Here is a 15,459-nt window from a genome sequence, read left to right as displayed (position 1 = left end):
TTCTTTGATGGTGCTATACTTGCTGCTTCCTCTAACAATGATGTAGTTAGGTGGTCGCATCTAGTATCCATATCTATGTCCTGTATCTCCAGACCCGCAAAGCGGTTCTTCAACTTCAGTTGAATTCCTCTTTCCTCTCTTTCAACTTTAGAATGTCAATTCTTTTCTTCTTTTTATTATTGATGAATTTAAGCCTTGCAAGCTTAGTGTTGATGCAAATTGTTGCCCTGACCATTCTATGGTCACTAGCAATGTCTACCTTGGTGATAACTTCACAGTTATTCACAATTCCTTTTTGGCTGCATAATATAAAATCTATCTGGTTCCTGGTTACTCCATTTGGACTTTCCCATGTCCAGTACCTCCTTTTGTCTTTTTTGAAGAATGTATTGGCTATTATGAGTTTCTGTTCTGCAGCAAACTCAAGGAGCATTTCTCCTCGCCTATTCCTTTCTCCCACTCCAAATTTGCCCAAGATTGATTCTTCTCCATTTTTACATTCTCCAACCTTGGCGTTGAGATCACCCATAACAATGGTGTATTTGCCTTTGTTGTCTTTAACGGCTTTATCAATGTCTTCATAGAACTCCTCTACTTCTACGTCTTCATAGTCAGTGGTAGGGGCGTAAACCTGTATTACGCACATCTGGTCCTTTCTGGCAAGCTGAATATTCAAAGCTACCACCCTGTTTGAATAGCTTTTAATTTCCTTTATATAATCTTTGAAATTGGGGTGGATGAGGAAACCCACTCCTCTTGCATTTACATTGTCCTCTGTTTTGCCATGGTTGAAAAACCATGCGCCTCCCTTTAGTTGTGTTAGTCCTTCGCCTTCCCGTCTTGTTTCTGCCAGACCAATAACATTCCACTTGAAACCCTCTAGATCTTCCATTAGGTTCTCCAGCTTTTCTTCATCTTTCAACGTTCTCACATTATATGTACACAGGTAAATTGTAGTCAGTTTTCCAGTTTCCATACTCCCTTCTACCTCACAGCTTCCTTTCGGCTTTGACTGTACGGTTTCATCTGAAGCCTGCGCTCCTGAGCGGTCCCTGGATCTGTTGCTACAATTTCGTTGCCCATTTCGGCCATGGGCTTTACGGCCTCTCTTGTCATACTTATCCATATATGCTTGAAGGGTATTTTGCCTTAAATCGACGCGCTGGCAGGGCGTGGTGTCGATTGAGGTTTCTGTCAGGGTTACCTCTCCCTTATTCTCCTTCTTCTGTGGACAATCCTGGAGACTTAGGCTGGTGTTATTGAAAATGTCCTACAGCTGACAATACTCTGTGACTTTCCAAACTGCTCCAACAGCCTTTCAGGTCACAGAATATTGCCCCCAGAGCCCCCGTCTGTTAACTCTACCGCAAGGCAAAGCCATAACAGGTGGTGCGCGATTGACATGCAATCTTCGTGAACGTGGGGTTGGTAACTACAGAGAGGCGATTAGGAACAGGAGGACTGATGGAAATGCCTCTTGTGCCTACAACCTTAGCAAGCAAGTTGTAAGTGCAAAGCAAAGCAAAGCAAATGTTGCAAGCAAGCTAGCAAAGCAAAGGTTGGAGTTGCGCATCATGCAGCCAGTTTACCACCTTAAATTGTTTGCATGTCCATAAATCAGTTTCAGAAGTTGGTTCGCACTCGGTCAGTTCTGATACTCTTTTTCCAAGTATACTTTTTAAAGTATAATGTGAAATGTGTTTGTAGATAAAATGTAAAACACTCATTGACCACATAAATTCAGGGTAAACCATACTTTATTTGACATTATGTACATGCCTGACAGACTTTATAGAATACTACATTTTTAAGTTCAACAATATTTTTTGATAATGATAATACGAAAAAGTAAGTAGATAGGCTTTCACGACGGGATTCCATAACAATTGATTTTTATTATTCGGGTGCGCCGTCGGATATCACATTACCGGTGTAGCCGGTCAATGTGTGAAAACTACAGTACTGGTGCAACCAGTCACTGTGTGAAATTGGTCAAGCTTTCGTCAGATGTGGCTCTGACTTCATCAGGACTAAAGACAGAATTGAAAAAGCAAGTCTTATATACAGGTAAAAATAAGATACTGTCATTATGATTGGCTAGAAAGAAGTCTATTGTTGTGAACAAACAAAGCACTTCCTGTCACTTCCTGTTATGTCATAATGTAAGATTCAAAGAACAATGATGAAAAGGAACCTACTTCCTGTTATGTCATAAGATAAGACTATTGTCTTGTGTGAATAAAAGAACTTCCTGTCTGTCAATCAATGTTGACATGTCACTCCTATCTGTCAATAGAGTGACAACTGTCAATCAGGAATTATGATTTACCATGGTAGCTGAGGCTGTTCCACATACGGCTGATCTTTTTGCCATCCATCCTGTTAATGGTGGTATTTTCATTCGTTCTAATTTCTAAGGCTTCTCGAATGTGCCTCGTGCCTTTGTGTGGAACTTGTACAAGGGATTTAGAGTCATCCCAGATAGGTTCATGGCCTTCTTTACAAGCATGTTCAGCTAAAGCTGATTTCTCTATCTTCTTATTCTCAGTGGCCTTCTTGTGTTCGTTGAGCCTCACTTGTAGGGGTCTTTTAGTTTGCCCAATGTATTGTTCACCACAACTACATGGGATGGAATAGACACATGGTCCATGATCTTTAGGCTGAGGGTCTTTTGGGTGGCTAAGAATATCTCTTAGTTTCTTAGACCTTGAGTAATATGTCTTGACCCCTGCACGGTTCAAAAATCTACAGACTTTCTCAGATACTCCCTGGACATATGGCATGAATGTCACTCCTTTGTGTTCATCCCCCACTATACGAATTTCTTCGTCAAGCCGTTTTGATTGTTTGTTGACTGCCCTTTGAACTATAGATTGATGGGATAGCCATTGTTGCTTAAAGCGTTCTTGATATGCTTGATTTCCTTAGGCAGTGCAGTTTCATCACATATGATGAGAGCTCGTTGAACCAGTGTGTTAACTACACTGTTCTTGGCAGATATACAATATATGATGACTGGATGAAAAGTGGAGGTATCGATCAGTGTGAGTAGGCTTTCTATAGATTGAGAAACTCAACTGGTTTTCTGATCGTTGAACTAACACATCTAGGAATGGAAGGGAACCATTGTTTTCCAATTCCATGGTGAATTTGATGGCAGGATGTTGGCTGTTTAAATGTTCAAGGAACATGTTTAATTCATCCCTGCCGTGTTGCCAGACCACAAATGTGTCATCGACATATCTGTACCATACAAAATGTAACATCATTGGCAATTCTCTACAAAACGATCTACAATTCTCTACAAAGAACACGCCTATCACCAGATGATGTTGTTGAACTTACTAAATTATGTCTTCAGTCAACATATTTCAAATGGCAGGGGAAATTCTATGAGCAACAAGAGGGCCAATCGATGGGCTCGCCACTATTCCCAGTCACTTCCAACTTATTTATGGATAATTTCGAGACAGAGGCCATTGAATCATACCATCTTAAACCTCTTGTTCCCTACGTCCACCCTGTCCCCCCGTTTGCTACGCGCCTGATGGTACGTCATATGCACAGCCTCTATAGCCGCGCAGGTCATTGTGCACCTTCTCATTTACATGATCATCCTCTCGTGGCAGGGTATGCGGTTCTCATGAATATTTGGCAAACAGGCCAATGGTGCTCCAATTGTATTGGCTGTGAACGGCGAGATGTAAATTGGGTGATGATGTCACAGCTCATTATAGTTTGTCAATCAGTCTATTGTAACTTGTTGTACCCACCATTTGACCCGTACACCAAATCACCAATGCTACCGTTTGATTGAACCCATTTGACTTGCGCACCCACTCGCTGGCCATTTGAACCAGCACACCCACTCACTAATGACACCATTTGACACGTTCACCCACTCGCAAATGAAACCATTTGACTTGCACACCCACTCACCATGACACCATTAATCTGCAACCTCACTCACCAATGACACAATTTAATCTATACACCAACTCACCAATGACACCATTTGACATGTTCATCCAATCGCAGATGAAGCCATTTGATATGCACACCCACTCACTAATGACACCATTTGACATGTTCACCCACTCGCAAATGAAACCATTTGACTTGCACACCATTACTTTTGATCTGCACACTCACTCACCAATGACACAATTTAATTATGCACCCGCTCACCAATGACACCATTTGACCTGCACAACCACTCACTAATGACCATTTGACCCACAAACCCACTCAATGACACCATTTAATCTACACACCCACTCACCAATGACTCCATTTGACTAGCACACCCACTCACAAATGACACCATTTCATCTGCACACCCACTCACCAATGACACCATTTGATCTGAATACCCACTCACCTGATATGCACACACGCTCAGCAATGACACCATTTGACCTTCATCACCCACTCACAAATGAAGCCATTTGATATGCACACCCACTCGGCAGCATCGTTTGAACAGCACATCCACTCACTGACACCATTTGATTTGCACACCAACTTACCAATGACACTTTTTAATCTACATACCCACTCACCAATGACACCATTTCATCTGCACACCCACTCACCAATGACACCATTTGATCTGAATACCCACTCACCTGATATGCACACACGCTCAGCAATGACACCATTTGACCTTCATCACCCACTCACAAATGAAGCCATTTGATATGCACACCCACTCGGCAGCACCGTTTGAACAGCACATCCACTCACTGACACCATTTGATTTGCACACCAACTTACCAATGACACTTTTTAATCTACATACCCACTCACCAATGACAACATTTTATCTTCATACCGATATTTCCGTGCCCGATTCTATTATAATCGGATGGCAGCTCCAGGACGTCATGAGCCTAACCATTTTAATAATTATGAGTCGGCGCAGTGACGACTAGCCAGCATGGCAAGGACTGACCCAACAGTGTTTTTTACCTTTTTTAATGGCTCAGCATTAGGCCGAATGATGTTTTTTTTAATGCGCGCAGAGCGAGCGCGTGCTAGGAAATAGTCTCCTTCGCAGCCAGTTTGGTTACGCTCCCTCCACACAAACAGTCTGCCAATGATGACGAACTGGTCCTTTTTGATTGGCTTACGATTTTCTGACGACGTCATCCAGCTTGACGTCAAACGAAGCTTTCAATTGGTCGATCGGCTAGACGGCTACTTAATTATTCATGAGCAATTTTGACCCGCCATCTCGCCAGCTGACTGAGGTCAATCAACATGATCAAGTTTCCGTATGTACAGCTCTACAGCTACATACGTGTAGCCAATCAGAAACGGCGTTATAAGTGGCCATTGGCAGACTCTTTGTGTGGAGGGAGCGGAACCAAACTGGCTGCCGTGGAGACTAGCTATGAAAGTCTTAGGATATATTTTGATCTTTGTTATGTTTTATCGATATCTACTGAAAATAGTGTGATGTGCCCTGAGTAATTTGATTTAATTTAATTATTTAACTTTGTTTACAAGCTGAAAGTATTTCATGAGATGGGAAACCCCCTTGTATTTTGGAATTCCCCCAAATTATTGTAAACAAAGTCAGATCTATGTTTGGAACTTGGAAAGCCCCAGTTCATTGTTGCACCATCAGGAAAACCCCCCAGGAAGTGATGTAATGTGAATGTGTATAATTAATCTTGGGAAATCCCAAGATTGCAGCAATGTTGTGAAAATGTGATTGAAGTAATGGTTTATTAATAGATGATGGGTTTTTGCATGAGTACTGATATAAAAAGCTGAAGGCTTTTGTTGGGACTTTACAGAATGTCATGTGAGATTGAAAACTCCACATGTGTGTGATGGTCTTCGTGCTTCAAAAAAGAAGTACATTTTAACCAGTTTATATAGCCAATAATTGAGCTAGTTTTAATACAGCAACGAAGAAGACAGCGAGCACACAAAAGTGCTCTTCCTCATCAAAGGATTAAAAGTTCTTCTGTCAAATTGCTGGAGTTTGCTGGGTTTGTGAAGGCAACGCATCTGTCAAAAAAACAGCGGAGCTGTGTTAAAGAAACCTGTTCCCTGGAAAAAGAGTGGTTGGTGAAAGAAACACCATTTTTGGAGAAAGCAGCGCAAGGAGACATATTTGTGGAGAAAGCAGCGCATAGGAGATATATCTGTGGAGATAGCAGCGCAAAGGAGATTGGAGGAAGCATCATCATTTTCGTATGAGGATTTTATACGCAAGGATTTATAAATGCAAGTGTACTATGGACATCGCTGATTTTCGCAGGACAAGCGAATAAGGATATATTACATCAGTCGTCCAGAACATTGCAAGAACTCTAGGATCACCAACACGAAGACAGCTGGTTAAGTAGTCATAGAGTAAAACTGTCATTGTGTGATTTTATTGTATATGCGATATTGTTATTATATGTACCAATCATACTCTGTTTTCAATTAAAGACTTAGATTTTGTTAGCTTAAATAAACAGTGTATTTGTGTTGTGCATTCGTGTGAGTTCGGGTAAAAGGTGATTTTGGCCTTGAGTCAAGTACGACTCGTAACAAAAATTGGGGGCTCGCGTCCGGGGAAATACACTGTAAAAAAGTTAACATTCATTTACTGAGTCTTGAAAGTGAAAGTACAGTATGACAGAGTTCAAAGCAGAAGAGTTTCTTGAAACTATAAATTGGGAGAAGTTTGATGAGTTGAAGAAGCCTGATTTATTGGCATTTGCCCAACGTTATGACTTGAAAGTAAAGCAAGCTACAAGAAAGCAAATAATCAAAATGCCTTGATAGATGTTTTGGTCGGGAAGATATTTTTGATGAATCCTATTTGGAAGAGAAACTTGAAGTAGAAATTGGTGGGGACTCAGCATTTAAGTTGAAAGAGTTGGAAATTCAATTAGAATTGAGGAAAATGGAAATGGACCAAAAGAAAATGGAAATGGATCAAAAAGAAAAAACTGGAAATTATCAAGTTAGAGAATGAAAAACAAGAAAGACAAGAAAGATTAGATATGGAGAAACAGAAAATGGCAATGGAAGACAAAGCGCGCCATGAAAAGATGGCGCTGGAAGCACATTTGAAAGAAAAAGAAATTGAGTTTGAACAAGAGAAGTTGGCTAAGCTAGGTGACAAATACTCATCAAGTTTCTCCTCAAAGTCAAAGTCAGGGTTTGATGTTACAAAGTATGTAAAGCTTGTGCCTAAATTCAAAGAGAAAGAAGTTGACGAGTACTTTCAACATTTTGAAAAGGTAGCTACAAATTTGAAATGGCCTCCAGAGCATTGGACCCTACTGTTACAAAGTAGTTTTGTGGGGAAGGCCAGGGAAACTTACTCAGCTCTACCAATAGAGAAGTGTAATAATTATGAAGAAGTCAAACAAGCAGTCCTTAAGGCCTATGAATTGGTGCCTGAAGCATACAGACAAAAGTTCAGAGATTCAAGAAAGCAAGCAGATCAAACCCATGTAGAATTTGCCAGAGTAAAAGAACAAATGTTTGACAGGTGGCTTGGGTCAAAAGAAGTCAAAGATGATTTCGGCCAACTTAAGCAATTAGTTCTTATAGAAGAGTTCAAGAAATGTGTCCACGTTGACATTAAAACCCATTTGGATGAAAGCGCTAGCAAAATTAAGACGCTAAATGAGGCGGCGACAATGGCGGACGACTATGGCTTAACTCACAAATTGAATGGGAGTAGATTTGGTCATAACAGAAGTTATTCAAACAGGTTCAGCCATAATCAACCTAGAGCAAATCAGGGTGGTACACAAGAAGTGAAACCTCAGTCTAATTCACAGCATAGTGCTGGTGGTAGAGGGACCCCAGGGAGTTCAGGTAACAGAGAAAAATTTGGGACTGAATTTAAAGCCAAAGTAACTTGTACTCATTGTAAGAGACCAGGGCATACGATGACCCAGTGTTATTTCTTAAAAGGCAGACAAGACGCACAAAAACAGCAGCAAACTGCTAGTAATACTGTAGGATGTGCAGTGTCACTTGTGTCAAAGAAACAAGTCAGTCAAATCAAGAAACAAGAATTCCCACAAAAGGGAGGTGAGACAGACAAGGTGTGTGAAGAATTTGAACCATTTGTGTTAGAGGGAGTGGTATCACTTGGTGATAATGGTAGTCCAAAGCCCATTAAGATTGTGCGAGATACGTGTTGTGCACGGTCTATGATTCTGGAAGGAACTTTGCCCTTTAATGAGGATAGTTCAGCAGGTAATGCTTTGATCCAGGGTATTGGGATGGAAATAATTAGTGTACCTCTCCACAAAATTAACTTGACATCTGACTTGGTTTCTGGTCCTGTAACCATAGGAGTTAGACATGAATTGCCAGTCAAGGGAGTGTCCATGTTGCTAGGAAATGATCTGGCAGGGGAAGGTTTTTCCTGACCCAATAGTCACAGAATAAGCCCTGTATACAGGATGATAATAGTGAGGAAGAGGAGATATTTCCTGCATGTGCAGTGACACGGGCAATGAGTAAGAGAGCCTCATTAGAAACAATTGAGGACAACCAAATTGATGACTTAGGCTACAATTTGGAAGACACATTTGTGTCAAAGTTGAATGAGAAAGAAGATCAACTTCCTTCTCCTGGGGATAAAAATACCCCTAAAAATGACACAGCCTCTGAGCATGAACAAATTGGGGAAACCATGAAAGACCCATTAAGTCATGACAAGCTGATTCTGGAGCAACAAAATGACCCAGAACTCAAAGAGATCAATCAAAGGGCATTGACCCTAGAAGAAGCAGAACAAAATTCTGTCTGTTTTTACAAACAAGATGGTGTGCTAATGAGAAAGTGGCGCCCACCTGATGTGCCTGCCGATGAAGAGTGGAAGGTAGTGCACCAAATTGTGGTACCAAAAGTCTACCACACTGAAGTTATTAACATAGCACATGATAGTCCCATGGCAGGGCATTTGGGTGTTAAGAAAACTCATGAAAGAATTCTGAGACATTTCTGGTGGCCCACTCTCAGAAAAGATGTTTCTGAATATTGCAAAACATGTCACATATGCCAAGTTGTAGGAAGCCAAATCAGAAAATACCTCCTGCTCCATTGAAGCCAATTCCAGCCTTTGATGAACCATTTAGTAGGGTTATTATTGATTGTGTAGGCCCCCTACCAAAGACTAAGTCAGGTAATCAATACCTTCTGACAATTATGTGCGCGTCAACACGCTTTCCTGAAGCCATACCTTTGAGAAATATTAAAGCAGTGACAATAGTGAAAGCTTTAACCAAGTTCTTCACATTTGTGGGGCTCCCCAAGTCCATACAGTCAGACCAAGGATCAAACCTTACTTCTGGAGTATTTCAGCAGGTCATGCATCAATTAGGTATAGAACAGTATACCTCAAGTGCTTACCATCCAGAATCACAAGGTGCACTAGAAAGGTTCCACCAAACATTGAAAAACATGATCAGAACATACTGTTTGGAATTTCAGAGGGACTGGGATGAGGGAGTGCACTTGTTGTTGTTTGCTGCTAGGGAAGCTGTTCAGGAAACTTTAGGATTTAGTCCTTTTGAGTTAGTGTTTGGACACACAGTACGCGGACCCTTAAAGTTGTTGAAAGAAAAGTGGCTCAATGAGAAATCAGATATCAATTTGTTGGATTATGTCTCCAATTTTAAGCATAGGCTTAACAGAGTAACTGATATCGCCAAAGAAAACTTGAAACAGGGTCAGGCCAAAATGAAACAATGGTATGATAAACATGCAAAGAGAGAGTGTTCAAACCAGGTGACAAAGTTCTAGTACTGTTTCCAATTCCAGGACACCCATTACAAGCCAGATATCATGGCCCATGTGAAGTAGAGTCAAAAGTGGGTGAAGTAGATTATATTATCAAGACTCCTGGTAGACGCAAGAGCAGGCAGTTATGCCACATAAATATGCTCAAAGAGTATGTTGAAAGAAGTGACAGTGGCATTCCAAAACCTGTGTGTACAGTAAAACATGCTGATAATGTAGACAAACATGCCGATGTAGACAAAATCGCCAATGTAGACAAGAGTAAAGATGATAATTCTGATGTCACATATGACCAGGATAAAGAGCTAGAGCACAAAGAGTATAATGTAAAATTGAACAATTCTGATGTGCTCACTAATTTGGACTCAAAGTTAGGTCATCTTTCTCAAGATCAACAAAGTCAAATTGCAAATTTGATTCACAAATTTGACAATATATTTCCTGATACGCCAAGTAGAACAAATGCTGCATTTCATGATGTAGATGTTGGTGATACAAAACCAATCAAGCAGCATCCTTACAGAGTCAATCCATTGAAAATGGAACATCTCAAAAATGAGATTAATTATATGCGAGCCAAGGATATCATAGAACCAAGTAGTAGTGAGTGGAGTTCACCATGTATTCTTGTTCCCAAGCCTGATGGTTCATACCGATTGGTCGCAGACATGAGAGCTGCAAATGTTCATTCAAAGACAGACTCGTACCCAATTCCAAGAATTGATGATTGCATAGACAAAATTGGGAATGCAAAATTTGTTAGCAAATTTGATCTTTTGAAAGGGTACTGGCAGGTTCCACTCACAGACCGTGCCAAAGAGATTTCTGCTTTTTGTACACCATTTGGTCTTTACCAATACAAAGTTATGCCATTCGGGTTGAAAAACGCCCCAGCAACATTTCAGAGAATGGTGAACCAAATTGTGGCAGACATAGAGGGATGTGAAGCGTATGTAGATGATTTGATTGTTTACAGTCAAACTTGGGAACAACACATGGAACAACTCCATCAATTGTTTGAGAAGCTGTCTGAAGTACAGTTGACAGTCAATCTGGTAAAAGTGAGTTTTGCCATGCCACAGTCACATACTTAGGATATGTTGTAGGTCAAGGTCAGGTGAAACCTATCAAAGCCAAAGTTGAAGCAATTGAGCAATACCCCACACCTGTAAACAAGAAGGCACTCATGAGATTTCTAGGAATGGTTGGCTATTATAGAAAGTTCTGTCCAAACTTTTCAGAGATAGCAAGTCCTTTGACTGATTTGTTGAAGAAAGATGCAAAATTCATTTGGTCAGAACAGTGTGAAAATGCTTTTCACAAAGTCAAGTCAATTATCATGAGTTCACCAGTGCTAACTGCACCTGATTTTCAGAAGCAGTTCAAGTTGACTGTTGATGCCAGTGACATAGGCTGTGGAGGTGTTGTGATGCAAGAGGGTGAAGATCAAATTGACCACCCCATATGTTACTTTTCAAGGAAGTTCAACAAGCACCAGAGAAATTACTCCACAATTGAGAAGGAGTGTCTAGCAATGCTATTAGCATTGCTACATTTTGATGTGTATTTGGGTACCACAGTATACCCTGTGCTTGTTTTCACAGATCACAATCCCTCACCTTCATCAACAGGATGAAGAACAAAAACCAAAGACTGGTGAGGTGGAGTTTGACCTTGCAAGAGTACAATCTGGACATCAAACATATTAAGGGAAAAGACAATGTAATGGCTGATGCCCTGTCCAGAATTGCATAGAAAACCTGAAAAACAAAAATTCCTTTTAAAAGGGAACATGTGTGACAAGTAGTCACTGTGTATGATGAGTTAAATACTCAAAGTTGATAATATGTTGAAGTTGATGTAAAAGAAGAAAACATTTAAGAAAGTTTTCATTACATTCGAACTTTCTTCTTTTAAGGGGAGGTGTGATGTGCCCTGAGTAATTTGATTTAATTTAATTATTTAACTTTGTTTACAAGCTGAAAGTATTTCATGAGATGGGAAACCCCTTGTATTTTGGAATTCCCCAAATTATTGTAAACAAAGTCAGATCTATGTTTGGAACTTAGAAAGCCCAAGTTCATTGTTGCACCATCAGGAAAACCCCCAGGAAGTGATGTAATGTGAATGTGTATAATTAATCTTGGGAAATCCCAAGATTGCAGCAATGTTGTGAAAATGTGATTGAAGTAATGGTTTATTAATAGATGATGGGTTTTTTGCATGAGTACTGATATAAAAAGCTGAAGGCTTTTGTTGGGACTTTACAGAATGTCATGTGAGATTGAAAACTCCACATGTGTGTGATGGTCTTCGTGCTTCAAAAAAAGAAGTACATTTTAACCAGTTTATATAGCCAATAATTGAGCTAGTTTTAATACAGCAACGAAGAAGACAGCGAGCACACAAAAGTGCTCTTCCTCATCAAAGGATTAAAAGTTCTTCTGTCAAATTGCTGGAGTTTGCTGGGTTTGTGAAGGCAACGCATCTGTCAAAAAAACAGCGGAGCTGTGTTAAAGAAACCTGTTCCCTGGAAAAAGAGTGGTTGGTGAAAGAAACACCATTTTTGGAGAAAGCAGCGCAAGGAGACATATTTGTGGAGAAAGCAGCGCATAGGAGATATATTTGTGGAGATAGCAGCGCAAAGGAGATTGGAGGAAGCATCATCATTTTCGTATGAGGATTTTATACGCAAGGATTTATAAATGCAAGTGTACTATGGACATCGCTGATTTTCGCAGGACAAGCGAATAAGGATATATTACATCAGTCGTCCAGAACATTGCAAGAACTCTAGGATCACCAACACGAAGACAGCTGGTTAAGTAGTCATAGAGTAAAACTGTCATTGTGTGATTTTATTGTATATGCGATATTGTTATTATATGTACCAATCATACTCTGTTTTCAATTAAAGACTTAGATTTTGTTAGCTTAAATAAACAGTGTATTTGTGTTGTGCATTCGTGTGAGTTCGGGTAAAAGGTGATTTTGGCCTTGAGTCAAGTACGACTCGTAACAATAGCATAGCATCTCATCGCGATTCATCATCACTTTCTACTCTAGGCATGTTTTAACATTATTTTCTCTTTATTTTAGTTTCATCACGTAGCGGCTAATTATTTACATCAGCCCCGGTCAGAAATTTTACAGCAATATTACAGACTCATCAGGTTCCGGACCTCCATGTTTCACTGTTTTATTAGCTTTTTTTAAATAGCTCAGCATTGGGCCGAATGACGATTTTTTTTTTAATGCATGCAGAGCGAGCGCCTGCTAGGAAAGATTTAGGGTATATTTTGATTTTTGTTATGTTTTTGTCGTCTACTGATGAGATAGCATTTAGCATCTTTTTCTACTCTAGAATCCATGTTTTACATTATTTTCTCTACATTTTTATTTCATAACGAAGCGGTTAATTATTTTCTTTCTAATTTTTTTTGTACCTTTTTTTTAATAGTTCGGCATTAGGCCGGATGTTGTTTTTTTAAATGTGCGCAGAACGAGCGCATGCTAAGAAAGTCTTGGTGTATATTTTGATTTTTGTTATGTTTTTGTCGCTATCTACTGAAGATAGCATTTAGCATCTCATCCCGATTTATCATCTCTAACTCTAGAAGCCATGTTTTCCATTATTTTCTCTATAGTTTTATTTCATCACGTAGCGGCTATTTTTTCTTTCTAATACATCAGTCCCAATCAGAAAGTTGAAAGCGATATATCCAGTCAGAATTAATAGGTAAATTTTCACGGGAAAACTTTCTGGACACGTGACACCCATGGGCGCAGACATCATAATTATGGAATGTGGCCCCGAGCACAGCGGGTGGTCTACCAATGTATTTGAGTTCCTCCTTTGATGCAAAATAAGTAACTTGTCGCAAGTTAATAATATTATGGTAAAAGTTTCCGTAGATAAATATTTTTTCCGTAGGTAGATATTTTTGAAATTACGTTTTGATGGTATTATGAAAAAATTAAGATTGCATGATATTCAATAAATTTACAATACACGAATTTCTATCTAAATTGCAGCCAAGGATAATATTCCAATTCAAAATTACTAAGGCTTGAATAGCAAGGTCACCGCCGGGGGTCAGAGATCAGGCTCAAGCTCACACTCACATTGATACGCATTGGTCACATTGTTATGTTTTCGTCGCTACCCAGCAAACACAAAACGTTTTCGACATCATTCGCAAAAGGTTATAAAAGGTTGCCAGAAAACGTTTAAATGTCGGGTTATATAAAGGGTACATTAATGGTATAAAACGTTTTAATAACATTAAATAACATTTGTTGGTAATTTACTGCACAGCAAACACAAATGTTTTACAGAAAACATTTAAATGTCGGGTTATATAAAGGGTATAAAAACGTTTTAATAACATTTCAAAAACATTTTTGAAAACTTGGTACAAATCATTCTAAACAGAATGTTATTTTGAGGTTGAAAAATATTTTGCAAAAAATGTTTGCCCAAAATATTTACAATAACGTTTTTAAAATGTTTTCACGACCTTTATATAACCCGACATTTAAATGTTATTAAAACGTTTTGTAAACAACATTTTAAGAACATTTCTGTGCTTGCTGGGTGCAAATATTGTAATATAATGTTATTTACGTGTTGACAAAATATTTGGCCAAAAATGTTTGCAACAATAGTTTACAATGACATTTCGAAAACATTTTAAAAATATTGTTGTAGTGTGTTTTCATACAAAACGTTTTAAAACGATTTCATGACCTTTGTATAACCCGACATTTTAATGTTATTAAAACGTTTTTACCTAAACCAAAACCCAAAATATAACTTATTTAAAACGTTTTAAAAACGTTTTTGTGTTTGCTGGGTATCTACAGAAGATAACATTTAACATCTCATCCCGATTCATCATCTCTTACTACTCTGAAAGCCATGTTTTATATTATTTTCTCTATATTTTTCTTTCTAATACATCAGTCCCGATCAGAAATTTTAAAGCGATATTACGGAATCATTACGTTCCGGACCTCTATGTTTATCTGCTTTTTTTTTACCTTTTTTTTAAATAGCTCAGCTATGTTTTTTTAATGAGCGCAGAGCGAGCGCGTGCTAGGAAAGTGTTAGGGTATATTTTTATTTTTGTTATGTTTTTATCGCTATCTCCTGAAGATAGCATTTAGCATCTCATCCCGATTCATCATCTCTTTCTACTCTAAAAGCCATGTTTTACATTATTTTCTTTATATTTTATTTCATCATGTACCGGACGTACATGTTATGTCGTGTTTTTTTTTTTTTTGTCTTTCTTTCTTTTTTTAAATGTGCGCAGAGCGAGCTCGTGCTAGGAAAGTATTTTGATATTACAGACTCTTCATGTTCCGGACTTGCATGTTTCTTTGGTTTTTTAAGTCTTTTTTTTAATAGCTCAGCATTAGCATGATTAGGCCGAATGACATTTTTTTTGAAGTATATAGTCATAGTGAATCCAGCACCTTTTGGAGACAGAATAAGTTTCCAAAGATTTCTCACTCCTGAGGGGGGGCGGGCAACTCCCATCAGACAACCCCCTTTTCGCTTCTGTTTCCAAATGGCTTCAATTAGGCCTTCAGTTTCCAAAAGTTTCTCACTTCTGAATGGGGGGGTGGACAGCCGCCATTGAACATCTCCTTTTCGCTTCTGCTAGGACACCCAGCACT

The 15,459-nt window shown here is 39.1% G+C and overlaps 2 protein-coding genes across 2 annotated transcripts; both read right to left on the bottom strand.

Annotated features, from left to right (window-relative positions):
- Positions 1-115: 115 nt before the first annotated feature.
- LOC140158010 (craniofacial development protein 2-like) lies at positions 116-1,126 on the bottom strand. The gene has a single exon (XM_072181258.1). The coding sequence runs from the start codon at positions 1,124-1,126 to the stop codon at positions 116-118; it is 1,011 nt and encodes a 336-aa protein (XP_072037359.1).
- Positions 1,127-2,318: 1,192 nt separating this feature from the next.
- Positions 2,319-2,783, bottom strand: LOC140158009 (uncharacterized). The gene has a single exon (XM_072181257.1). The coding sequence runs from the start codon at positions 2,781-2,783 to the stop codon at positions 2,319-2,321; it is 465 nt and encodes a 154-aa protein (XP_072037358.1).
- Between the last annotated feature and the right edge of the window lie 12,676 nt (positions 2,784-15,459).

The sequence above is a fragment of the Amphiura filiformis genome, chromosome 7 (genome assembly GCF_039555335.1).
Source record: "Amphiura filiformis chromosome 7, Afil_fr2py, whole genome shotgun sequence".
NCBI classification, from domain to species: domain Eukaryota; kingdom Metazoa; phylum Echinodermata; class Ophiuroidea; order Amphilepidida; family Amphiuridae; genus Amphiura; species Amphiura filiformis.
Note: the sequence above shows the minus strand (reverse complement) of the source record. Positions and strands in the feature narration are given on the sequence as shown.

Bases quoted from the DNA above. Each gene is read 5' to 3' on its own strand.
- LOC140158010 (XM_072181258.1), bottom strand. From the start codon at position 1,126: ATGGATAAGTATGACAAGAGAGGCCGTAAAGCCCATGGCCGAAATGGG.
- LOC140158009 (XM_072181257.1), bottom strand. From the start codon at position 2,783: ATGCCATATGTCCAGGGAGTATCTGAGAAAGTCTGTAGATTTTTGAAC.